Source organism: Gadus macrocephalus, chromosome 20 (assembly GCF_031168955.1).
Source record: "Gadus macrocephalus chromosome 20, ASM3116895v1".
Taxonomy (NCBI): domain Eukaryota; kingdom Metazoa; phylum Chordata; class Actinopteri; order Gadiformes; family Gadidae; genus Gadus; species Gadus macrocephalus.
The window spans coordinates 1,599,527-1,627,526 of record NC_082401.1 but is presented as its reverse complement, the minus strand read 5'-3'; the positions used below and the strand labels follow the sequence as shown (position 1 = coordinate 1,627,526).

At 48.2% G+C, this 28,000-nt stretch overlaps 1 protein-coding gene across 2 annotated transcripts in view; it reads right to left on the bottom strand.

Moving 5' to 3' along the window:
- si:ch211-45c16.2 (mitogen-activated protein kinase kinase kinase 13) overlaps nt 1–25,001 on the bottom strand; it is a 54,016-nt gene extending 29,015 nt beyond the window's left edge. The window contains exons 1-3 of one of the 2 annotated variants that reach the window (XM_060040948.1): nt 24,850–25,001; nt 2,306–3,194; nt 12–195 (exon numbers count right to left, since the gene is read on the bottom strand). In XM_060040948.1, coding sequence (XP_059896931.1) covers nt 12–195; nt 2,306–2,987 — 866 coding nt within the window. In that variant the 5' untranslated portion in view covers nt 2,988–3,194; nt 24,850–25,001. Of the gene's footprint in view, nt 1–11; nt 196–2,305; nt 3,195–12,835; nt 12,973–24,849 lie in introns of those variants that run through there. The other variant, XM_060040949.1, reaches the window with a different exon arrangement.
- Nucleotides 25,002–28,000: the final 2,999 nt, after the last annotated feature.

Below are 28,000 nucleotides of genomic sequence, written 5' to 3'. Positions count from 1 at the left end.
CGCTGACTCACTTGAAGCTGATGATGTTGGGGTGCTTGAGCTTCCTCAGGTGTTTGATGTCCGTCTCCTTCTGCTCACGTACTTTCTTGATGGCCACCTCCTCTGAGTGGAGCTTCCCCAGGAACACGGCCCCCTGCGCCCCGCTGCCCAGCCACTGCAGCTCCGAGATCTCCTCGAAGGGCACCTCCCACATGTCTGCACGGACATGCACACGCACGCACGCACGCACGCACGCACGCACGCACGCACACACGCACACACGCGCACACACGCACACACACACACACACACACACACACACACACACACACACACACACACACACACACACACACACACACACACACACACACACATGCACGCACGCACGCACATGCGCGCACATGCACACACACACACACACACTCACACACACACATACATGCAGGCACACATACACACACAACAAAGAGAAAGTAATTAATTGAGCGCACACATTAAGTGAGGCAGCATACAACTGTTGCCCCTGTGCGCATAAAGGTCGTCTTTGATCTTTTGCTCACAAAACGCACAAAAGAAAACTATCAGCTCGTACAGAACAAATATAATGAAAATGAATATGATTGATTGCCTCCTCGCAGGCTACGTTACAGAGAAATACTGCATGCGATGCGACTTCAGTATGACAAAGCTGGTGTGGGTCGTAACCAATGGGATGACACGCCTGTTTATAATGAAACTTTTGTATGATCTCACAGTGTTGAAACGGTGGGTTCAAGGAAAGTGACTGTATACATCACAGTGTGATGTTCTACTGGTGGTGGTAGCTGACAGTCCGGGGGAGAAGATGGGACGAGTCCTGTTGGGCTGACAGTTTAACTAGCCGTCGGTACACAGCACTCCTCTCAAGATCTCTACACAAGAGACAAGGTTCCCTGCCATAAGCAACTAAAACATTTTGACTGGATTAACGTTCTGTATCCTATCTACAAAAAAAAAAAAAAGGTATTTTAGGCATCCTAATTCTATTCTATTGAGGGATTCAGCCTTGTCCTCTGCAGGGCGGAGCCAACAACAATCTGTTTGAATCAGAGTGCGCACAGAGGAGGAGGGGCTAAGCACTGACTCAGAGAGGAGGGGCTAAGCACTGACTTAGAGAGGAGGAGGGGCTAAGCACTGACTCAGAGAGGAGGAGGGGCTAAGCACTGACTCTGTTGTCGTTGGGTCCCTGAGAGGGAGAGAGTTATGAATCAATGTGTTTCCAAAAAAAATAGTCAAGGTATGGAAACACTATGGATCATGATGGCATCCTTCTTTTGGACGGAAACAATAATTAAATGCAAAAATTTGTCGCGGGATATACTTAAATACTCTTTTGACTGGGTAAAGTCTCTGAGTAGGAAACCTTTGTTAGCTTGGAGGCAGGAGCCACTTGCCACGTCATAGTAGCACATTGTGGTAAGCTAGGTCGATATTGGAATATGTCATCAACAAATCATTGACTTTCATAGATGTCCTTGTTTTTGTCCTTAGGTGTCCTGTATTTAATGTGTTTCGTATTCTAACATGTGCATTGTGTTGAACTTTGCTTGTGTAACTTTTAGCATAAGCTTGAGTAAAGTACAATGTATTTGTCCCTGCTCAATAAACTTCAAAACAAGAAATAGGAGAAAAATAAGGTCTCTGCTGGATTTACTCAATGTTTGTGTGTCTCCATGTGGTGAGGAGGTGATCTCACCAAATGTGCTGTTAACGTGAATAAAACGACAACAAGTACACAACTATATATATAACGTAGGTCTGGTGGTTTAGATATTATTCTACCTTTAACCATGGTAATAATAGCTATAGAGCTAAACTCAGATGGTGACTCATACCCTATGCTATCCTCCCTGTGCGGTCTCTGAGCAATTGTACCCATGCTTTAAGTCACCTAAATACAGCCACACCCGTCTGGTGGATTCACAAGAATGGCAGCTGACCAAATGCCCAGCCCAGCTCTGCCCTGACCACCGCTTGGTCTGTCCTGCTGCTACCGGCCTCCCTGGAGGAGGGCTGACCTCCAGTCTGACAGCTACTGTACATGCTCCAGCAGGGAGGAGAGCGATTCAATTACGGTTTCAGAGTACATCAAGGGGGGGGGGGGGGGGGGGTTACGGGAGAGGGGATGGTGGCTGATATAGGAGCAGGAGAGGAGGAGGAGGAGGCCTAAGTAGAGAGCATCTGCTCTACAGAGCCGGATGCTGTGGAGGCTGCAGCTGTGCAGAGGGCAGGGCGGCCCTCTGCACAGCTGCAGGGGGGGGGGGGGGGGGGGGGCGGGGCTCACCTTGCTGTTGCAGCTTGTAGTCCGTGGAGTAGGTTTTCCCAATGATGTTCCAGACGGGCCGCAGGCAGCCAAACAAGCCCTCCAGGAAGCCCCCCGAGTTGGGCCCAGCCCGGTGGAAGTGCAGCTTGATGTCATCGGGGTGGGGGTGGTGGTGGTGGTACTGGGGCTGCTTCTGCCCCTCCCCTCCGCACGTGTGCTCCTCCGTGGGACGTCCCGTGCACGTGTGCTCCTCCCCGCCGCTGCCGCACCCGCCATGGTCGCAGGAGGCGGGCGAGGCCGCCTCCTCCTGCCCCGCCTCCTCCTGGTCACGCAGCTGTAGCACGCTGTTGTCAAAATAGCCGCCGCCATCGGCGCGCACCGACGAGTCCTCGTTGAGCGTGCCGTAGGAGGGGGTCACGCTGCCCAGCGCGCACACCCCGTCCGGGCCGGCCGCGGTGGGGAGCGGGACGCAGAGGTGCGTGGGAGGGGGAGGCGGAGGGGCCAGGTCTGTGATGATCTCGGGGAGGGGCCCGTCGGGAGGCGTGGCCATGGTCTGGGGGTCGGGCGTGGGGCCCGTCTTCTTCATGGCGTCTCCGACCACGCTGAGCTTCAGCTCCTCCTTCAGCTTGCCCACTAGCAGGCCGGGGCAGGAGGTCCAAGAGAGCACCTCGGATGGGCTACCCATGGTGACGTAAGTGTGCATGGGCCACCCAGGGGTGGCCGGGCGCTGGCCGCTCTGGGTCTGACTCTCTGGGTCTGACTCTCTGGGTCTGACTCTCTGGGTCTGACTCTCTGGGTCTGACTCTCTGGGTCTGACTCTCTGGGTCTGACTCTCTGAGTCAGACTCTCTGGTGCAGACCCTCTTGTGGCTCTGGTCTAAACAGTGTAACACTCCTTGCACTTCAATCACCTGGAGGAACGGAAGAAGGATAGAAAACATTAATCACAAGATCCATTGAGAAAATCAGATCATCAGTGCTCTGAAGGCTCCATTGAACGCAGCAGACACCTCCAAATAAATAAACACACACGTTTATCTTTAAACATGTTGGCATGGTGACTCCCCCCCACGCCCAATGGTGAAACACAGTCTTCTCATTGCCTCCCTCCTCATCGATCTTCAGACATTATGGGTCAATTTTTTCAACCTCTGCAACACAAACTCGTCCTGAGCTCAGTGGGGGCCGGTGGCGGGACGCAGGGAGACAAGCAGCATCGTCGAGAAGAATCACGGAGAAACTAAGAGCTTAACCCATGCAAACTGATGAACAAATGTGCAGAGATGCAAATAACCCGATTCGGGGAAATCGTTGGGCAAAGCAGGACACAAAGGCTCCACCACACACAGCCACACGAACACACGACCACACACACACACACACACACACACACACACACACACACACACACACACACACACACACACACACACACACACACACACACACACACACACACACACAGTAGCAGGGATTAAAGCCTTGCATTAGTAGTGGAGGGAGGATAACATCTGGCGCTCCCAACACACTCACACTCTTACACACACAAAACCAAACGTGTCCACACTCACACACACAACCACGCGTGGACACACACACACGCACACACACTTGCACACACACACACCATCACACACATGCACACAGTGTTCTTCAGTCCCTGACCCGACAGGAAATCCATACCATCCTAATCTGCAGCATTACGCAAGGCTCCTCTGAGGGCGGCGAATATGGCTCCTAAAAGAAAAGTTATAGTGGATCCAGGTCAGAGGTCCCAGAGCCACCAGAACCCCCTTATCACTACCTCCAGAACCCCCTGATCACTACCACCAGAACCCCCTGATCACCAGAACCCCCTGATAACTATAACCCCCTGATCACCAGAACCCCCTGATCACCAGAACCCACAGATCACTACCGCCAGAACCCCCACATCACTACCACCAGAACCCCCTGATCACTACCACCAGAACCCCCACATCACTACCACCAGAACCCCCTGATCACTACCGCCAGAACCCCCACATCACTACCACCAGAACCCCCTGATCACTACCACCAGAACCCCCTGATCACTACCACCAGAACCCCCTGATCACCAGAACCCCCTGATCACTACCAGCAGAACCCCCACATCACTACCACCAGAACCCCCTGATCACTACCAGCAGAACCCCCACATCACTACCACCAGAACCCCCTGATCACTACCACCAGAACCCCCTGATCACTACCACCAGAACCCCCTGATCACCAGAACCCACAGATCACTACCGCCAGAACCCCCACATCACTACCACCAGAACCCCCTGATCACTACCACCAGAACCCCCTGATCACTACCACCAGAACCCCCTGATCACCAGAACCCCCTGATCACTACCAGCAGAACCCCCTGATCACTACCACCAGAACCCCCTGATCACTACCAGCAGAACCCCCACATCACTACCACCAGAACCCCCTGATCACTACCACCAGAACCCCCTGATCACTAACACCAGAACCCCCTGATCACTACCAGCAGAACCCCCACATCACTACCACCAGAACCCCCTGATCACTACCACCAGAACCCCCTGATCACAACAACCCCCTGATCACTACCACCAGAACCCCATGATCACTACCACCAGAACCCCCTGATCACTACCACCAGAACCCCCTGATCACTACCACCAGAACCCCCTGATCACAACAACCCCCTGATCACTACCACCAGAACCCCCTGATCACTACCACCAGAACCCCTGATCACTACCACCAGAACCCCCTGATCACGACCAGCAGAACCCCCGGATCCCTTCTGATACCAGAACCACCTGATCACTATCACCTGATCACTACCACTTGATGATCACTATCATCTGATCACTACCACCTGATCATCAGAACACCTGATCCCTTTGGGAGGACGTGATAGGTTGGTTTAAAACTTTCTAGGGACCAGTGTACGATAGATCTATTTTGGTACTACCTGCTACTAGCCAGGCTAATGCCAGACCTCATCTCAATCTACATTGAGATGAGGTCTGGGAACCACACATTCATTTTCTCGTATTTGAGGCGTGGTTTACGATTGCCCGATTGCCTCATATGAGTCTGTACGTAGCTCATAGTCAATCGTATCAATTATACCAGAGATGATGTATGTTGAGTGACAGAATCCCGATGAGGAAGAAGACGATGGGTGTGTCGAATAGACGTCGTCATCGCCTTGCTGTCCCTCCCCGTCCTGTGATTGGTTCCCTGTCTCACACTAAATCCGGATCCATGGAACCCAGGCTGCCTAGCAGTGCAAAATGAAATTGCGCGCAAGGCAGCATGGGTATACCCAGGCTAACCTGCTACTACAATTATTGAAATAACCGGTTTCGCCCTCATGCGTGATGACCAGAACATCATCACCAGTGAGTAGATCATGTAATGAACTGTTTGCATGCATAGACTGATATATTATCAACAGAAAGCTCATACATCACTACAGCACTGGGCCACGGTGATCAGCTGTCCCACTGCCCTATGTGGACTACACATGGCCTCCTATCACCTGTCTCACTGCACTGTGTGGTAAGGCCTCCTATCACCTGTCTCTCACTGCACTGTGTGGTATGGCCTCCTATCACCTGTCTCACTGCACTGTGTGGCCTCCTATCACCTGTCTCACTGCCTTGTGTGACCTCCTATCACCTGTCTCACTGCCCTGTGTGGTCTACACATGGCCTCCTATCACCTGTCTCACTGCCCTGTGTGGTCTACACATGGCCTCCTATCACCTGTCTCACTGCACAGTGTGGCCTCCAATCACCTGTCTCACTGCACTGTGTGGACATGGCCTCCTATCACCTGTCTCACTGGACTGTGTGGCCTCCTATCACCTGTCTCACTGCACTGTGTGGCCTGCAATCACCTGTCTCACTGCACTGTGTGGTCCACACATGGTCTCCTATCACCTGTCTCACTGAACTGTGTGGCCTGCTACCACCTGTCTCCATGCACTGTGGGGTCTATTCATTGCCTTCTATTACCTGTGTCACTGCACTGTGTGGTCTACACTTGGCCTCCTATCACCTGTCTCACGGCACATGCTCCCTAGTCGCTTAACGAGGGGAGAAGCAGCCAGACAGCCCGGTTGTATCAATATCAGGGTGAACAATACTCCATCGATGGCTACCAACAAACCTAATCTAGAGACAGAGAATGTCAAGTAGAGAGAGACAGAAATGGAGAGGAGTAAGGAGACAGAGACAGACAGACTGAGACAGAGCGAGAGAGAGAGAGAGAGAGAGAGAGAGAGAGAGAGAGAGAGAGAGAGAGAGAGAGAGAGAGATAAAGTGAGGGGAAGAGACAAGAGAGTGATAGGAAAAGAGACAGAAGGAGAGAAATAGAGGCACACACACACAGAGACAGGGAGCAGACAGAGTGGGAAGGATCTGGGCAGACAGAGACAGAGAGAGACATGTGTAGAAAGACACAGAGAGGCAGACAGGGAGACAGATAGCTTGTAGATCCTTCCTCTGGGACATCAGAGCAAGGTCCACCAGACTAGTAGCAGGATGTGGCAACTTCCTCAGTCCGGTCGTGTGTGTGTGTGTGTGTGTGTGTGTGTGTGTGTGTGTGTGTGTGTGTGTGTGTGTGTGTGTGTGTGTGTGTGTGTGTGTGTGTGTGTGTGTGTGTGTGTGTGTGTGTGTGTGTGTGTGTGTGTGTGCGCGCGCGCGCGCGCGCGTGTGTGTGTGTGTGTGTGTGTGTGTGTGTGTGTGTGTGTGTGTGTGTGTGTGTGTGTGTGTCTGTGTGCGTGTGCAGTGTGTTGAATATAGTGAATATACACACATGCGTGCACACTGTGCACGCATGTGTGTATATTCATTTGGTTGACATTATGCTCCCTTTGATAGGTTGAACCCCAGTATACGCCTGTGTTTCCGACATGTTTTACACAATGTGATTGTTAGAGAGTCCTAAAGCAGTACCAAGTACCATCCGGACCCATCCGCTTGTGTCATAGCGTGTGTGTGTGTGATTGGCGTGTCTGCCATAATGAGTTGACTGGTTAAAGCTGTAGTCTGCAGCCTACTGGACTGACAACAGGAGGGAGAGTGACGTTGAAACAAAGAACACAGCTTCCCCCCCACACAGAAGTGGGTATGTATGCATGTACGCGTCTGTATGGTACATTCACAACCTGCATGCGTGGTGCGTGTGCACATAGCGGGGGGTAAGGTGAGCGCAGTGATCTCATTCATAATGCAGCTGGGTCTCAGAGGCTGCTGAGAGTGCAGGGGAAGGAGAGAACGCTCTCTCGGGTGTCCGATAAATCCAACCGTCCACAGACTGTGGACAGCTGAGCCGCCTTACACCGCGCCCCGCGCAGTAATTCCACCCCGGGACAGAGCCCGCCGCCGGCTGCGGAGGAGTAGGAGGAGGAGGAGGTGGAGGTGGGGCCGGAGCGGTGGTGGAGGTGGAGGTGGTGGTGGTGGAGGAGGTGGAGGTGGGGCCGGAGCGGTGGTGGAGGTGGAGGTGGTAGTGGAGGTGGTGGAGATAGTGGAGGTGGGGTCGGAGCGGTGGTGGAGGTGGTGGAGGTGGGGTCGGAGCGGTGGTGGAGGTGGAGGTGGGGCAGGAGCGGTGGTGGAGGTTGAGGGTGGTGGAGTAGGGGTCGGAGCCGTGGTGGAGATGGAGGGGGTGGAGGGGGTGGAGGTGGTTGGTGGTGGGGTCGGAGCGGTGGTGGAGGTGGTGGTGGAGGTGGTGGAGATGGTGGAGGTGGGGTCGGAGCGGTGGTGGAGGTGGAGGTGGTGGTGGAGATGGTGGAGGTGGGGTCGGAGCGGTGGTGGTGGTGGTGGTGGTGGTGGTGGTGGTGGAGGTGGAGGTGGTGGAGATGGTGGAGGTGGGGTCGGAGCGGTGGTGGAGGTGGAGGTGGAGGTGGTGGTGGAGGTGGTGGAGATGGTGGAGGTGGGGCCGGAGGGGTGGTGGTGGTGGTGGTGGAGGTGGTGGAGATGGTGGAGGTGGGGTCGGAGCGGTGGTGGAGGTGGAGGTGGAGGTGGTGGTGGAGGTGGTGGAGATGGTGGAGGTGGGGCCGGAGGGGTGGTGGTGGTGGTGGTGGAGGTGGTGGAGATGGTGGAGGTGGGGTCGGAGCGGTGGTGGAGGTGGAGGTGGTGGAGATGGTGGAGGTGGGGCCGGAGCGGTGGTGGTGGTGGAGGTGGGGCCGGAGTGGTGGCGGTGGTGGAGGTGGGGCAGGAGCGGTGGTGGAGGTTGAGGGTGGTGGAGAAGGGGACGGAGCAGTTGTGGATGTGGAGGGTGGTGGAGTAGGGGTCGGAGCCGTGGTGGAGATGGAGGGGGTGGAGGTGGTGGAGGTGGTTGGTGGTTGTAGTGGTGGAGGGGTTGGAGGGGGAGGAGTTGGTAGAGGTGGAGGAGGTGAGGCCGCACACACACAGACGCACACAGATGAGTCCCACTCTACTGGAGCTCAGTGGTTGGCTCTGCTTTGGTTACATCCAGCGCCAAGACTGCAGTGCGGGCAGCAGCTCTCCAATCAGTCTGAGAGGATGCCTCACACTGCAACCTTTTCTACATCTCTCCGCTCCGCTGGGGGATCTGAGCCAGTGCTCAGGATTACAGAGTCTGCTTGTCTCTGATGGGCGCTCAGGGGAAAGAGAGCCAAAGGTTTCACCCCCATTAATCACTGAAGTCCTCTAATGGCCACGGAATCCCATGCATATCATCCCCCGCCACTCCACAGGGGCCCGGGGTAAGGGGGGTCAGAGCCACGGAACTCAGTGAGGAGGATGGATTCATGGAGTCATTGTATGGTGGACCATAGGGGGAGCAGGATGAATGAATGAATGAATGAATGAATGAATGAATGAATGAATGAATGAATGAATGAATGAACAATGAATGAAGAGGTATTACGGAGGGCATGGCAAGGAAACCTTTTTGGAAACTGAGATGAAAGAAGGATACAGAGAGAGAGAGAGAGAGAGAGAGAGAGAGAGAGAGAGAGAGAGAGAGAGAGAGAGAGAGAGAGAGAGAGAGAGGGGGAGAGAGAGAGAGAGAGAGAGAGAGAGAGAGAAGGGGGGGGGGGGGAGGGAGAGATAATTATCATGAGCTGATCCTTTAATCTTTGCACAGGGCTTTCCTGTACGAACATAAACCCCTTCAGACAAGATCCTGAATTCTGAATAATTCTGAATAATACAATTTAATAATGAATTACTTTCATTGTCTCTTCCTCTTAACATTACTGGCTATTTCAGCAATTATAACGATAGCCCATGACTCATTTCCAGACAGAGGGACAGAACCACACACACACACACACACACACACACACACACACACACACACACACACACACACACACACTCGTTATTATTTGGTCAGTGGGGCGATAACTATAAATAGGAAGTCAACAGCATTGGAAATCAGTTCTAACGTGTCTCTATATTCAGTATGGATTGAAACGTGAATGTCAAGATGTGGAGAAACATGTACCCGTGCCCGATGAGCTGAGTTGTATGATTTGAATGTCACAGAGCTAGATAGTGGTACGGTGGCCTTGGAAGGTCAGGATGCTTCAGGATGATACACATTCCTCTCTGCAGGTCAGTTTAGCCTGCACTATACTAATATTGTGTATAAGGGTTTGTGCATGGTGGGCAAAGACTGTTGGTATGGAGCCATCAAAATGGTTTCAACCAAAACAGACTGTCGGTGGTAGGAGATTCTCGGGAGAAAATACATTTATTCCCCCGAGTTATTCATCTTATTTATTTCATCTGACTGGCCTGTTTTGGACAATGCAAGGCCGTGCCCATATTTAGAAATAAATGGCTGCCAAGCAGAGACCAGACCCTTCATTGTGAAATGTAAACTGAATATCTGGAAGATATAGAAAACAAGGTATTGTGATGGATAGCTGATGATTAACCATTTCGATGGAGTACCATGAGGAAGACATTGTTGCCAGATTGGGCTTGATTTCCCGCCCAATCTGGCCCAATCTGGCAACCCTGGAGGAGGACGCAGTGTGTGTCCGGCCGCGGTGCTGGGGACAGCAGCAGCACAGCAGCCTGTCTGCACTGGTTGTCTCCCAGGCTGACACAGACTTTGGACTCTCCAAGGCCAGTGCTCAGCGGGAACATCAACAACATGACCACACCTGTCACACATAGCCAATCAGGCGCAGGTCCCTGTGTGTGTGTGTGTGTCTGTGTGCATCTCAGTGCATCCCAGTGCGCATGTGTGTCCGGTCTGTGTGTGTGCGTCTACATGTAAGAAGGCCTCTTTTTCAGCATGATTGGTAAAACAATTGCAGTGAAATCCGGAAATCAGAGAGAGAGAGACTGGGAGAGAGACACAGACAGACAGACAGACAGACAGACAGACAGACAGACAGACAGACAGACAGACAGACAGACAGACAGACAGACAGACAGACAGACAGACAGACAGACAGACAGACAGACAGACAGACAGACAGACAGACAGACAGACAGACAGACAGACAGACAGACAGACAGACAGACAGAATGATTAAAGAGTATTATTTATGGATGTGGTTCGAGACAGTAGCTACTGGTGTGTGTGTGTGTGTGTGTGTGTGTGTGTGTGTGTGTGTGTGTGTGTGTGTGTGTGTGTGTGTGTGTGTGTGTGTGTGTGTGTGTGTGTGTGTGTGTGCGTGCGTGTGTGTTAGAGAGCAGCCATGGCTGGATGGGGACAGGCTGCCCAACAGCGACAACAAAGGACACAAGAGGAGCTGGCTCCATGTGACCTGTGCCTGTCTGCCCTGCACCCACACACACACACACACAAACACATAACACGCAAACACACACGCACACACTATATGCACACAATACAACCACACACCCACACCCCGACACACACACATTCTACCCTACACTTACCAGCAGCTGCTGCCACAACAATCCCCCTTGTGCGTCTTTAATGGAGGCCGCCAGCTCCACTACAATAAGGGCTGAGAGAGGCAGACACACACACACACACACACACACACACACACACACACACACACACACACACACACACACACACACACACACACACACACACACACACACACACACACACACACACACAGACAAACACACACACACACACACACACACACACACACACACACACACACACACAGAAACTCACACAGACACACTCATACACTCACAGACACACACACAGACACACAAAAACACACACACACAGATGCACAAACAGAAACACACTCACACAGACGGACACACACACGCACATACTCACACAGACAAACACACAGAGACTTGCAGACAGAAGCAGGGCCACATGGCCGTATTGCAGGGGGCTGGTTGTGACTGACACAGGTTTAATTGTGGAAACATCGGCGGGGCAACCAGACGGCGACGCGAGGAGAAGGAGAGCGAGCTGAGAGGAGGTGAGGGCAGGAGAGCAGAATATAAGAAGGTTTGACACGCAGGCTCAGAAATCAATACACATTACTGTGACTCTGGTTCAGGAGGCTTTTATGTCAATCCCCGGTTCAGTATGAAGTGAACTGCATGCTTCCTCAGTAAGAGTGCATCATCATCATCATCAGCGACATGGGGACAGATGACGCACGTTCATTCTCAGAGTACGTTTGTTTAAGTGTGTATTCAGTGTGTTTTAACTGTTCGCTTGGATGCGTTCCATCTCTCTTCCAAAGCCCGACTGTGGGCTATTCATCCTGGCTGTTACATAAAGATGCTTAGTCGCGGAGGACATACGCAGTCACAACACATGCAGTCACAACACACGCACACACACACACGGTATGAACGAGGGCAAACTGTGCACGTTGAGGTACACTCAACTCATTTCTGCATACAAATGAAAGTAATAAACAGACAGCCTATGAAAGACATGAAAGACTATGAAAGACACGAAGCATGAAATTAAGTGCTTATAAAGTTGTGTGTGTGTGTGTGTGTGTGTGTGTGTGTGTGTGTGTGTGTGTGTGTGTGTGAGTGAGTGTGTGTTTATGAGGCGAACACAACTGTCAGTGATCGGGGGGCATTTTTGTCCTGCGGCACTAAGAGAGGAACAGGACGGTCCTACCGACCCTGCGACCTGTCCTTCATCGTAGGACACGGAGAACTACACACACACCCCCCCCGGCAGAGGCACCCCCCCGCGCTGGCAGTACCATGCCGTCAGTATGTATGCACACACAATGGCTGCACTGCTGGAGCTGGCAGCTCGTGCCCTGGCCGCGGTCGGCCGCCGGGCAGCACTTTCACTGGGTCTGCACGAGCGCAGGCGCATGAACAGGAGAAAGAGTGCTCACGCACACATGCACAACACTTTGCTCACATAAAAAAACACGCACATGCACAGTATACCAGCAAATTTCAAGCAAATTGCGAGAGATACACTCACATACCCAGTGACGATAGTAGGCCAAAACATGACCACACACACAAACACACACAATTATTAACAACATGCACACTACGCAGTACACACTCTAAATGACTAACTTGGTCCACACACACTCAAGGCGCTGCATTAGCAGATTACTCACAGCAGAAAGAGCTCAAACACATGGTCCGTACTCCACTCTGAGGCAGGAGACACAGAGCACACAGCCTGATGCAGGGAGGGAGAGAGGGAGGGAGGGAGAGAGGGAGAGACCTCCGCCGTGTCCCTGCATGAGAATGAGCGAGGGAGGCGTCACAGATGCCTGTGAAACCAGTTTCATGAATGAAGCACCCTGACGCACTGAGGGAGGGGGAGGGAAGGGGAAGGGAGGGGGAGGGAAGGGGAAGGGAGGGGGGGATGAAGGGCTGGTGGAGCAGGGGGAGGCAGAGCCAGAGGAAGAGGAGGGGGAGGGAGGAGGGGGGAGGAAGAGCTGGGGGAGCAGTGGTGGGTGGGAGGCAGAGGAAGAGGAGGGGGAGGGAGGAGGGGGGAGGAAGAGCTGGGGGAACAGGGGGGGTCTGAGGCAGAGGAAGAGGAGGGGGAAGGATGATGAGCTGGGGGAGCAGGGGGAGGCAGAGCCAGAGGAAGAGGAGGGGGAGGGAGGAGGGGGGAGGAAGAGCTGGGGGAACAGGGGGGGTCTGAGGCAGAGGAAGAGGAGGGGGAAGGATGATGAGCTGGGGGAGCAGTGGTGGGTGGGAGGCAGAGGAAGAGGAGGGGGTTCTGAACAGCAGGTTGGGCTTGAGAGTCTCGCTGGACTCTCTCAAAGTAGGGCACTGTTTAGCATCAGAAGGAAATCCTTTCCTTTTTGACTGAGGAGACAGGAGGCGGTTTTACAGCTTGAATTAATGCATCATTAATAATATAAGTGTCTTCTGAGTAGATATAGCATGATTAGCCTATTGCTGTTAGTGTGATGTAGTGTTTAATAGCTTGTTTAATGTTTGATATTTGTGAAGCCGTGAATCCACCCCAGCCTCCTACCTCCTGCCCGCTCTTGTACAGCATCGGCAGGCTTCTGCTGTTCAACTCAACTCCAATAATTCCCATTCAACTACGACGACTTACAAGACAGTCACATTAACAGGCCCAGTCAGATGGACTCACACACCGACCCATACAGCTGGCGGAGGCCCTGGTTGAGTTCTGGCTCTAATGGGCGTTTGGTCGGCAGAACCCCTGGTTGGGTTCTGGCTCTAATGGCCGTTTGGTGTTAATGGAGGCTGGGGAACAGAACAGAACCCGGTGCTGCTGACTGTTCTGGGCATTTGTTGTGCGATGTGCGCATGTGCATGCTTACACGTTCGTGTGCGTGTGTGTGTTTGTGCATGTGAATATCATGTCCCCATAATCTCTATGTGTGTAGGGTAGGTAGGTCCTTGCGATAATGCTTGACAACACAGGGGGAGGCCTGGTGAGGCACTGGACCAGAGCCTGTAGCATAAGAGGCTGATGGATAGGGAGAGGGGCTTGATGAATAGATGCTCCAGCACCATCCTTCCAATACCCTTCCAACATCCCCCCCCCACACACACAACTCTGGGGACCACTGGGGGGAGGGCTTTAGAATGGAAGCATGGGGGTGGGTTATGGCTTTTACCACCAGAACCGTCACGGAAGCGCCATGGCAGTAAAACAATCGCCGAAAATAATATAAACCATTATAGTCAATGTAGGCTATTCCCCTTGATACGGAACCTTCCCCAAACCAGCACTTCGTTTACTAAACTTGCCTCTTCTATTTTTGAAGGTTGCCGGTTCGCAGCCGTGTCTCAGAACACTTCTACAGCCAATCAGTTTGGATTTGCTAATGAATATTGATGATCTTACATAGACCCCTATGCAATTCACTAACAGGGTATTGTAATATAATACAGTCTATCTATGGTATCAATAGATAATCAGTGACAAAGAAATGAAAGTCTGCATCGATGGCTCATCTATTCTCTATTCGCAAGTCCAGTGTCGTGAGCGGACTGCGACGTTGCCATGATATCTAGAAAATAAATCATACCGTATTTAATGGGTTATAATATCGATGTATATATATATTATGTAGGGGTTGATTATAACTCGTGAATAATATTGTATTCTAATCATAACATTTTTTACAATTCATATATTATAATTATGCACGTCTTGAGCCATCAGCCGGAACATATCCGGACCACTTCTAGTGGGGATTGCAGTACGGAACACAGCGGCTTCGCTGTCGTACAGCTTCCGTGGCGGTTCTGGAAATTGGCCTTTACAGTTTTAGAAGGGTGAGGTTCAGCAGGCTGGTTCAGCATTTTTCTCCCAGCTTCTCCCCCCACCCCCAACACACACACCCCCCCCAGCAGGGAGCTTTTGCACCCCCTGGTCCAGGGGGGCTGACTCCAGCTTAACGAGGGGCTCTGGCCCCGCGTCCCGTGGCAAGAAATCTGATTCAAATGAGTCAGGCTGCAGATGACAGGTCGCTGCTTCTACCAGGCAGGGGGAGGGGGGGTCTGATGGATCTGTAGAAACAGAAGCTTCTGTAATAGGTTAACAATGCAGTGCTGGGAAATGGCCCCTTTGCCCTGGCTCTTCCACGCGTGATCACGGATGGATAAGGAGAAGCAAGATGGGGAATCCCCAGAACGAGAGTACTGGTTGAACATTACCTAGTCTGAGAGCTTCTTTCTTTTCTTTGCCTAAGAAGGTTTTTCTAGCTTTGTCCTTTGGCCGAAATTCCAACGGTCAGGAGATCACAATGTTCTGCCGTCATGTGGAAACAACATCACGCAGCAAGAGAGGGAAGAGGCAAACACATCGACCGCATCACAAACACTCGGTGAGAGCCGTCTCCTTCAGCCACGCTAAAGCAACAACAGAGCCCAGCCCCACGCTACTGAAGACAGATGAACTGCAGAAAAATACCAACAAGGCCCACTGCTGGGTTCTCCTGGTGTGCTGAGGATGCACAGGTCCTTTCTATAGGAAGCCAGCGTTATAACACACCACTAGACATTTAAATAACCCCACATAGCCACAACACATCCAGCAGCCATGTAAATAAAAGAGTACAGAAGATGCCAATCCACTACAGTTTAAGATTGTTTGTAATGAAAAGCTAGCATGGTCCTACCAAACTCTTGTACTTAATTTAATTTGCACAGAGAGTCTGCCCCACTCAATTGGCTAACGTTAACTCACTTGAAGGCGGGTGTCTGTTGAAGTATAAAATGATTGGATCTGCCCAGTGCCACTCTGGATCTGCCATAACCATAATCACGTTGCGCGCCGGCTGTAAACAAACCAAACACCGTGCGTGAAGATGTCCGTCAACGAGAGCTGACTTTAACGTCATTGATCTCAGCCACTCCCTCTGTTCGCTGATTGGACGCACAAAATTTGGACGGAGAAAACCCAGGAAAATACCGCAAACCCAGACGTAGTACAGAAGGGAAATGAAATTTGAGCGGAACTACTTAATGAATAGCTAGTATTGAAAGCCAAATCTCCCATTAACTACGATTTACATTTGAGCTTATTTTTAGAAGGTTTTGTCCAACAGATGAAGTCTGCTCTAAATAAAATAAAAATTTCAACATTTACCATCTCCTTAATTAACTTTTTGTGTTAAATATTTAAAATGTAATTACAGCCCTAATGAATCCAACCCGTCTTGCCCAAACTGTAATTCGCTTGCTGGCGTTTGTTAGCAGCATACTGTAGCAATGACCTTTCTACACTCCACATGGGGAGCTTTTACTGAGATCCTCCAGAACGGTGGTGATCTTTGAAGACAGTTTGTTGTAGAGTTTGCAGACAATGACACATGAACATTGGGATCAATGCTGCCATGCAGGAGATCTCACGAGTGTGTGTGGAGATGGCAGGTTTAACCTGTACACACTGATTACTTAATGCCCACCAGGTGTGCAGCCTCAACCAGCCCCAGAGCCAGATCAGACTCGGCCAGGTGGGGCTTCTTCAACAAGCCATCCTCTACACACACATACCACACAAACACATTTCTAACAAAATTGCCTCCAACTCACACTTTTCAAGAGAAACTTGAAAAGTGAACCAGTGACACTAAAGACCCCTGACCTGGGCCAATTCAGTTAACCAGTGACGCTAAAACCCCCCCCCTGGGCCCAGTCAGTTTACCAGTGACGCTAAAACCCCCCACCTGGGCCCAGTCAGTTAACCAGTGACACTAAAGACCCCTCACCTGGGCCCAGTCAGTTAACCAGTGAGGCTAAAGACCCCTCACCTGGGCCCAGTCAGTTAACCAGTGAGGCTAAAGACCCCCCACCTGGGCCCAGTCAGTTAACCAGTGACATTAAAGACCCCTCAACTGGGCCCAGTCAGTTAACCAGTGACACTGAAGACCCCCCACCTGGGCCAGTCAGCTAACCTCCATGGCGGCCCTATCGGTAACCATGGTCGGATGGACGGACGGACGGATGGACGGACAAACTGACATACTGTGGCGTGGGTCGCCCCTGGTCCGCAGGCCTCTCTCTCCACTGGAGCAGTGGGATGTAAGCCACACTCACTTAGCTCCGTTACACGCTCATTACTATTTCACCAACAACGGAACAGCGCTACTGACAGCTCCCATGTCTCCCGCATAAATAAAAGAGGGCACATCATCGCCGCCACACAGGCTCACAGTGTTTACCTCTCTGTCTGCCCCCCCACACACACAAAATGCTGCCCTCAGATTTTTTGCCAAAAGTAAATCATTCAATATCTATGACCTCCAACTGATAAATCTGCCCATGTCCCTATCTGCATTTCCACCGTTCCCCCACGTGTGGCCTGGTCCCCTGAAAACACTGGCCTTATCCAGGAGTCTGATTGGAGCAGAGCAGTCGACCAATCGATGAACACCGCACTGAAAGGATTTGATCAGCTCTGAGTCTTCTGTGTGAAGACAGCCCTTTTGGATCAGATACACTATACAGTGTAGTCAAATCAAGCTTATGTCAATAATCTGTTTAGTCTGTTAACTTTGACAAATAAATGTGGCATTGACATCATGTGAAATGATATACTGTAAAGCAGCGAGACCTTGACCGCCACTTCTGATGCAGTTTGATGAAGGCAGGTGTGTGTGAGTGTGTGTGTGTGTGTGTGTGTGTGTGTGTGTGTGTGTGTGTGTGTGTGTGTGTGTGTGTGTGTGTGTGTGTGTGTGTGTGTGTGTGTGTGTGTGTGTGTGTGTGTGTGTGTGTGTGTGTAGCAGGGCAAACATGTGCACAGGCAAATTCTTAGATGAGGAGATCGCCAGAACACACGAGACAAAAAGGAGCGGGACCTGACTTTATCCAACTCAACGACGAGGATGAACAGGGGGGTGAGAGAGACAGAGAGACAGAGAGACAGAGAGAGAGAGAGAGAGAGAGAGAGAGAGAGAGAGAGAGAGAGAGAGAGAGAGAGAGAGAGAGAGAGCAGTGGCCCTGTGCGTACAGCCCTCCTGTTCCTGAGAGACAGATAATGCCTGTGAGATTAGAGGGCCCACCAACGGTCCACCGCCCGCCTGGCTGCACTGTGAGGACGTTACGTAACAATGAGTGTTCAGCATCCCTCCCACAGGAATCTGTCCACTGTACCACCTCTCTGCCCTTGTGCACTCCTCCCAGCAGAGCCTCATCCATCCATCCTGTCGTCATGAGCACACGCAAGCACGCACGCACGCACGCACACACACACACACACACACACACACACACACACACACACACACACACACACACACACACACACACACACACACACACACACACACACACACACACACACACACACACACACACACACACACACACACACACACACACCAGGTGATCCAATGCAGGCTTGATAAATGGGCTTGCAACTATGTGCAACAATACAGGACACAACAACATTTAGTCTTGGATTACAAGAAGCGCCAACCAGGCTCCTGTGTCCTGCTGCTGTAATATTGATGTTACTCTGGGAATTAGAAGAGGAGCTAAGAAACATACCCACAGACGCTCCCCACTCTACTGATTTATACATGCAGTACATAATGGATGACGGGTGGGGGATGAAGGGATACATGTCGACTTCGGGGATTTAGGTGTACCTACCCTTTACTGGAAATGGTACTTTGTATATGTAGTATATAAACTGCGTATAGTGTAAATGTATTAATGCATGGAGCTTAATAGCAGGTGTTTGTGAAAATACCAGGTGGAGGTGTATATCTTAATACCAGGTGGATGTATGTAGGTTAATACCAGGTGGATGTGTTTAGGTTAATACCAGGTGGATGTGTCTAGGTTAATACCGGGTGGATGTGTTTAGGTTAATACCAGGTGGATGTGTTTAGGTTAAGACCAGGTGGATGTGTTTAGGTTAAGACCAGGTGGATGTGTATAAGTTAAGACCAGGTGGATGTGTATATCTTAATTAATACCAGGTTGGTGTGTGTATAGGTTAATACCAGGTTTAGTTTAGTTTAGTTTATTAGGATCTCCATTAGCCATTGCACTTGGCATACAATAAATCAACAATACATGAAAACAGGATAAAGAATGAAAGAGAACAGAAAAAAACAAAACTACATCATAGAGAGGGAAAAGAAAGACATATATAGGTAAAATTGTGAAGTATCAAGTATGATGTTTCATAGCACCACTCCACTAACATCACATAATCTGCCCACCTATATTGACAAGTCTAAATAAACTATTGTGAATTATTCAAATGGATTTTGAGCTGTTTTTTAAAGTGTGTTCTAACCTTAATATCTATGATTGCGTGAGGTAAAGTGTTCCATATTGACATCGCTCTGTACATAACTGTTTTTTTGATCGCATTAGATTTAGGCATGGGTTGGGCACTGTAAAACGTTCCATTACCAGTTTGAAAACATGTTGTATTTGTTCAGCATGTCTCTCCCAAAAAAAACTTTGAAACTTTTAAACTTTTAAAGACCTTTCTATAAAACATTAATTAAAAATTATAAAACAATAAAAATCGAAAAACTAGATTACTAGGGGTCCGAGCAGCGAAGCTGCTTGATCCCCCATTGTTTCTGCGTTTTTTTCTCAAATTCTGTAAAAGTCATACTGCAGCCTATACCGTGAGTCGAAAACTTTTGAAATTGTCAGGTATGATTACCACTAACCCCCACTACCCATAAATCGACATTTGTGGTAATGCACCCAAAGGTGGTGCTATTATAGAAATATCATGAATTAGGCTTATTTCTCCTCACCAGATTGACCTGGAATCAAAATTCTTTCATAATATTAATCTCTAGAATCAGATGCATCTATAAAACCCACATCTTCTGCTCTAAAATTTTTACTTTTCCCACAATTTCATAGAAAAGCCAAACGTCCACAGTCTCAACCCATTTGGCCTATATGACTATTTGTTATTGTATAACTACCATACGGCTATCATTAGGTGGATACCATTAACAGTGCACATTTTCAGATCTGTAATCTTTTAAGAAAGCCCTTAATTCTCTTGTGAAAAGTGTGCTTGGAGTTTTCTTAATGTTGTGCGCTTATCAATAAACATTTTCACCATGTGAATGAGACTTCATGCAGTTCAGGAATGTAAGTGGCTCAATGGAATAATGCTTTGTACTGGTGATCCTTATGTTGAGAGTTTGAATCCTGATTAGGGCATAATGAAAAAGCTGAACATGACATTCGGTCATTGCCACTCATTTAAGAAACACAACATTCAACAGCACCTGAAATTCATCAGGCAACCAACATTCCGGCTCATTAGTTTCCAAGAATCTGACTGCCAAGACACAGTATGGCATTAAGGTGAACTTCTTCGTTAACCATTTATCCTTCATAATTAACTCTGTCATATTTATATTTCTTCCGTTGATGTTTTTGACTACAAATGTTTATTTCCCCCAGAATTTCAAAGATTTTTCAGGTATATGCTTTTAAGAAAGCCCTTAATTCACTTGAGAAATGTGTGCTTGGAGTTTTCTGGATGTTGTGTGCAATAGACATTTTGACCATGTGAATGAGGCTGCAGTTCAGGTTTATAAGTGGCTCAATAGGATAATGCCTTGTAAAGGTGATCCTTAGGTTGAGAGTTCGAATCCCGATTAGAGCATTATGAACAAGCTGAACATGACATTTGGCCATTGCTCTGCAGCTCACCTGAAAGCTAAGGCACAGTATTGCATTAAGTGGAAAAGCTTTCCTTCATAATTATTTGTCATATTTATATATCTTCCATTAGTGTGTTCTTGAATTTTAATTCAAGAATCACCACTTGCGGTTATATTGTTAATTTTGTGATCGTTTGACGCTAAAATCGAAATCGCAATCAAAGTTTGATTAATCACCCAGCCCTAGGTTAAGACCAGATGGAAGTGTATCTTAAGACCAGGTTGATGTGTATAGTTTAAGACCAGGTGGATGTGTATAGGTTAAGACCAGGTGGATGTGTATATTTTAAGACCAGGTGGATGTGTATAGTTTAAGACCAGGTGGATATGCCTGTTTGTTTGTTTGTTTCTGGGGAGTAAAAAGGGAGCTAGGGAGATTTAGAAGGTGGATGGTGGGGATTAGAGATGGTGGGAGGGGATTAACTGTGTGAAAGGGTGGGTGGGTTGAAGGGGCTGGTTGCTACTGGCCATACATGTGTGTGTACATATTGTAATACATAATAAAAAACCTATAGTATATCGTTAGATATACGACATGTATCAATGTATATGATCCATGATCCACCAATATGTTTGTATATAGCCACCATATGTATGACCTTCCGTACTCTGCTGACCTCTCAACCCCGTACAGTAAGCAGCATCAACCCTACAAGAGTGCTGAGTCCATCAAATTATGAAAGAAGATTTAAAGAATATACAGCAGGCAGTAATGATGGAGTCACCCACAAATGTAGAGGCTGTATTAGTCTACACACACACACGCACACCCTAAATGCCCAGTCATCGTCCAGGCATGCGTGCGTGTGTGTCCTGCTTCTTGCTTGTTCACTCATGTGCGATAATGCATTTCACATGAGGGGCTGCAGGCCCTGGTAATTATAGAATCTCGCTTTGCAACAGAATCATAGCAGACACACACACACACACACACACACACACACACACACACACACACACACACACACACACACACACACACACACACACACACACACACACACACACACACACACACACACACACACACAGAAAATCACAAAGAAATAGGACCTAGACCTTTAGGTCAGGTTGAGTACAAAAGCATAAATAAATAGGCAGTATATATGTTGCAGTAAAGATGTCTAAGAGCATGAATAAGGTTGTTTGTTTGTGTATACACTTAAGCCATAACACAAGTTCCCAGAATATGATTCAGCATGCAGTACTTTATTCAGTACCCATTCCTCTCAATGATAAACCTCTGGAGGCCAAAACGGAAACCGTCCTCCCATAATATCATTTAGCAGCTTACAGCCTGGACGCTCACACACTCAGGACTCACAATGCAGCATCCAGCTAACCCCTTACCACTCCCCCAATGTAATACCCCTCACATATATATAAAGAAAGAGTCCCAGGGCTTAACCCAATTCTCCACAGCAGGCCAATCCCGAAACTGGCTGACCAGTAGGGTCTGGCCACCACCAAATCCTTGGCCTGGACACCACTCCTCACGGGGGAGAACAGATGATGGGAGGGGCTTGTTTACTCATTTGAATCATGCCAACACTCATGAGTTTCCTGGCTTGGTGTGCGGATATGCAACGGAAGCCAGGTTTCCAGAGAGGATGTGCACAGGGCTGCATGTGCAGGTGGGAGGGACCCCGCCTGGGGAGCTCACACTCACTCAGGGTAATTAGAGAAATGTCACACAGCGAGAGGGAGAGAGAGAGAGAGAGAGAGAGAGAGAGAGAGAGAGAGAGAGAGAGAGAGAGAGAGAGAGAGAGAGAGAGAGAGAGAGAGAGAGAGAGAGAGAGAGAGAGAGAGAGAGAGAGAGAGAGAGAGAGAGAGAGAGAGAGAGAGAGAGAGAGACACACACACACACACACACACACACACACACACACACACACACACACACACACACACACACACACACACACACACACACACACACAGAGACACTGAGAGAGAGAGAGATCTGAGGAATCTCCTCTCCACACAATGTTGACACGAGCATAAAGGGGCAGCTATTTGGGGGACAATACATATCATACAGTAGCTTAATGAACCTGATAACATTACTATTATTATGAGCATGATGAATATATTATTGGTAGTATTATTCTCATTATTATTAATGCCATAAAAGAATACCTTTGACTCCTTTGCCTCCTCTCACATTTTACTTTCATGTTTGTTATGGTCAACAGTACAATACCCGCTGTCTGCGTGACTCAAACGAACCATAGAGAGGTCAAATAGAGCGTAATGTTTAAACCTATACCTAAAGCCAAGGCCCTGCGTCCGAAATGCATCCATATTAGCATGGCTGTGGGCCCGAGGTCCCGGGGACAGGATTAGACAGCCAGCTGCCGCACAGCCATGCTACGCAACACTCGTCAATTACGTAAACACTGCTTCCTGCCACCGCACCAGCCTCCAGGCGCCGCCCCCCTTGAAGTCCTCCTCTGACGGCGCAGCAGCCTGCCAGACCCACTGATGAGAATGATGATTCTCACATGGGCTTGGTTTGCACTGACAACTGGACAATAGCTTCATCTAATGTGCTGCTCAGGTATGGAGCAAAAATGGACTTCATTGACGCTTGAAAAGAAATATGCGCATTATTTAGAGTAGTAATATATAATTTCTAAAGGGAAACAGCTCATTTAAGAGACCAACTATGGTGAAGCAACCAGCCACAGTGTGCTTTTCATCCCACTCAGGGCTGGTCATGATGTATTAATATAAGACTTCATAACCACAAACACAGATCTGCTGGGTTTCATTACAAACACCTCCCATCCAATATCCAAGTGCAGAGCGTTTATGTAACGACACCACTAACCATCATCATCTAAGCAGCACACCCGTTTCACCCATGGTGTTCACTGTGCTGCTGTTACAGAGACACTAACACAGTGGATCTGTTTTTCACCTTACAGGGCACTCAAGGCCGGACCCACACATCAGGAGACAACAACAATAGTTCAAGTCTATAGTCAGATAATAAATAATAGATGGTTAATAGACACAGAATGGAAATGAGACACTGGAAGGGGAAATGCAAATGGTATAAAACTGAGTATAGCCGATTTGAAGAGATCTAAAGGGTTTGACACCTGAGGGGTGTGAGCCTTCAGTAGAGCATTGTGTTTGCGGGGGAAGGTAGGCTACTTCATGGCACCACCGGGCATTTACGTTTTTTACCCAAAACATTGCAAAATACTGAAAATGAGTTAGGGTGAGTGGAGCAGCAGACACTGGGGTTAGAAGAGTCTGACGGAGCAGAACACTGACAGGCTGATCACTGTCCGCATCTGGGCTCCATTTACTGAATGAACACATGAAATGAATTAACAACACAGAGGAGTGAAAAAATGAAAATAATCAAACAACACAGCGGAATGAAAAATTAAATGAATTAAACAACACAGCGGAATGAAAACATTAAGATATCTAAAGATCTGAGAGCAGTTGTCACCACTTCAGGACCCCTCTTATATAATCGCTCAGCAACACACACTAACCATGTCATAGATTAAAAACAATATGCCACACAGTTTAGTCCCGTGTTGCATAACCACTGTGAGAAGAACGCATGTAATTAGTTTTAAAGTTTAATGAAAACAGCCGGTGTTTACTCACCACATTATCACTGATGAAGTGTAATAAAACACACTGCTCTGCCCTCAACAAGACATCGATCGAAAAACCTTATTTATTAGACTATGTTTAGCTCTATACATATGTATAGTTCTATTCATATTCTTATTTATGACACTGTGTTTAGTTCTATACATGATATCAATGCCTCTCAGCAGACCCGCGGTCCACTAACAGCCGCACATTATGGATATTAAACACACATTAACAACAATAACACGGGTTTGTTCCGCATGACACTGGACGAGACTAAAGAAGGATTATATATTTGACTTGATACTGTCTTAAATGAATATTATTTAATATAATACAAGCAGAATTACCTTCCATGACGCCCCGCTGAGTCCTCGTCCCTCTCGGTCTTTCTCAGTGGACCTGGCTGCTCCTGCGTCAAGCGCAGTGTTGCCAGATTGGGTCAGATTTCCCGCTCAATCTGGCAACACTGGTCAAGCGCACTTCAGCCAGGGTTGACAGATTGGACGGGAAATCTGGCCCAATCTGGCAACGCTAGTCAAGCACCGCGCAGGAACACACATCAACACTTCCGGTCTTCAGGGCTTTCTCTTTTCAAAGTAAACATTCACTCAAAGTTTCCACAAAATGCTTCTCTTCTGTGGTCATCCTACGAACGGTAGGCAACGTTATAAGTACAAGGAGTAAATACAAGGGGCTGCGTTATAAAGTACACATGAGCATCTCAATATGTCGGTAAGACAAATCTCAAAATGTCTGATGAGGGCTTTTAGTTTGAAGGCAAAATTATGTTACAGTACGGGCTTATTTTTCCAGTCCGCTGGTGAGGGTCCACGTCATTTCCGGAGTCCTGTCCATCAATGTGGCCAGATTGTGCTGGAAATCTGCCCAATCTGGCAACACGGCTGTCGATACACCTGTAACCCCTGAGCGACAGCAGGGTTAAAAATAAACCATGTGGTTTACCCTGAAACTGATGAGACCACCAGGGATGTATAAATAGATTCCGTTTATATTTTGATATTTGTATGTATTATTCCGAAAATAGCGTAGTCCTGCAGGAGTTAATGCATATTGATCCATAATGATTTCAGTTTGCTCTAACCAGGATCACGTGTGTTTGTGATGTTTCGAAGCATCACGTGGGGTCGATACTATCGGGCCACCTCGGAACGACCAATCAGCGGGCTCCATTAGCTGACCCGAAACTAAGCTGCATTCTTGTATAATCACTGACTAGTGTATGGAAGTTAAATAAATACATACGGAAATAAATCTGCTTATGAAATAAATAACTAAGGCTAAGAAGTACTTCTCAAATAAATGAGGCAATACATAAATAAATAAATTAAAATATGAATACATACATTACTTGATATAGCTAAATGAATAAATAGGGTTTAAAAATAAGACTACTTTTATTATCAATATAATTCCACATTTATTAATTTCATGGGACAGCACTTGATTCATATTGTCATTCGAAAACTCAAAAGTCAAACACAATAGATCTCGTAAGTTGCATGCTTCCGTTTCCGGTACATGGGACCTTTATGATCGATTTCTCCTAATGCATTTGACGACCAGATAAAATAGATTTTCTGGTCCCGTTTGAATTGTGAAATTAATGTCAACATATTTTGTCTTTGAATTTTTTACATAATTGTTTCGGGCAAAGAATGCTACAATTTAGCGGGTAGAAGTTTGATACTGTTATTTTTTGTGTGAGAGCGCTTTGTGGACTACAACTCTTCGCTGCTCTCGACGCGTAGGGGACGCATATATTTAAGCAATAGATCACGACGGGCTGTGGTATGTGCTCATTATACCACTGTTAAGGGGCGTTGTTCGGCCCGACGCGCAGCGGAGGGCCGGCGACCCCCTTCACGGTTACTATTATGGCAAAACGAAAGTCATAGACACACTACATTTAAAAAAAAAAACAAGAAAGTCAAAATAGCTGTTTTATTAAAGAATACAAAAAAGTAGTCCCTCCTGGCTGCCTTCAAAATGCACGACGGTCGCTATGCAACACACTTTAGCGTCCTTCCGAGAGAAAGCTCGGCTAGAGCGGTTCGCCGGCAATTTATACTATGGAGCTTGGGGGTGGCTTTCGGGACTGAAGCCCCGAATCTCACGTCAAAAGCCCCGGATCTTTTTTAAGCTTTTGAAGTTATGACAACCCTGACATGATTTTTCGACTGGTAGTGATTTTCACCTCTTGAAATTGATTTATTTTCATTTTGAAAGAAACACATGGAAGCAATGGAAAATGCCATCTCTCGTTCGGTTGTTTAGAACGGTTGCCAGGACGTTTTGTTAAAGTAGCCTCAGGGTGTGTAACAAACATTACCATGGGCATTAGAAATTATTTTTCTAAACCAACATCCAGTGATACCGTAGCAGCAGCAGCCCCTGCCAATGACCTTTCAAATGTTTCAGGTCAGTGAAATTACCTTGATGCGCGCTGGCCGGGAGCAGTAGTGCTGGTGCTAGTGCTAAATAGCCTGCATCGGCTAGCTAGGCTGCTATGATAATTACTCCTTTCACAAAAAATAGATTACCAGCGTTGTTTAAAATGTCAGGAATCCATTTTTCTGATTGCGATTCTGTCTCAGCCAATATTGTACAGTGTTGTGTGTTACCAAATGTTACCTTAAATGAAATGTTGAGGTTCACTGAATATCGTGAAGAGGTAAAAAATATCCATGTCTGACATATCGGTTAAATTCAAACTTTATTAACGATTTAGACAAGAAATGTACAGACATCGAGTTGCTGCATTCGCTGTTTGGCCAGCAGCCAACATGTTAACGATGTTACCGACGATGAGTGGCTGGTGCTAGACTGTCTTGTTTACTTTCAGCTTGCGTCCATATCCTCGTTCATTGAACTTTGACCCCTTTTTAAATGAGTTCCAACAGAGTGATAGATGCGGACAATCCTCTAAAACAATGCAGTACTTTGTATCGTGGACCTACGGACTTCAGTGGGGGTTTCATTCCGTCTGCACACAGCGTCTTCTCAACAATAATCAATATTATCTTCCTCCCACTCAGGGTGAAAATGGTAGGTCTTAACTCGTTTCCCCTCAGCCATGTCAACGTTTAGGACTGCGTAACTACTGTTGACGGCGTTCAACTACTGTTGACAGCGCATGCGCTGCCGCGCGTATATGTCCCGCGCAATTTTCTTTAATTTTTTTCTTTAATTTCTTTCTTTTTTTTTTCTTCACCCCACGCGGTCGACTTGGGATCTATCGGCGGTCTACTGGTAGACCGCGATCGACTGGTTGGGCACCCCTGCTCTACAGTGTATTGTCAGGTGTTGAAAATCCTATTCGAACAATAAAATTTGAAAACCACAGTTTGTGTTTTGGCTTGTTTTGCAAAACGGCGTTGGAAACACCAGGGTATTGGCTCGGGATATGTAATACTAATACACACAGGACAAAGAACAGTGTTGGCAATTTAACACTTATCTTGACGTCAACAAAGTTTA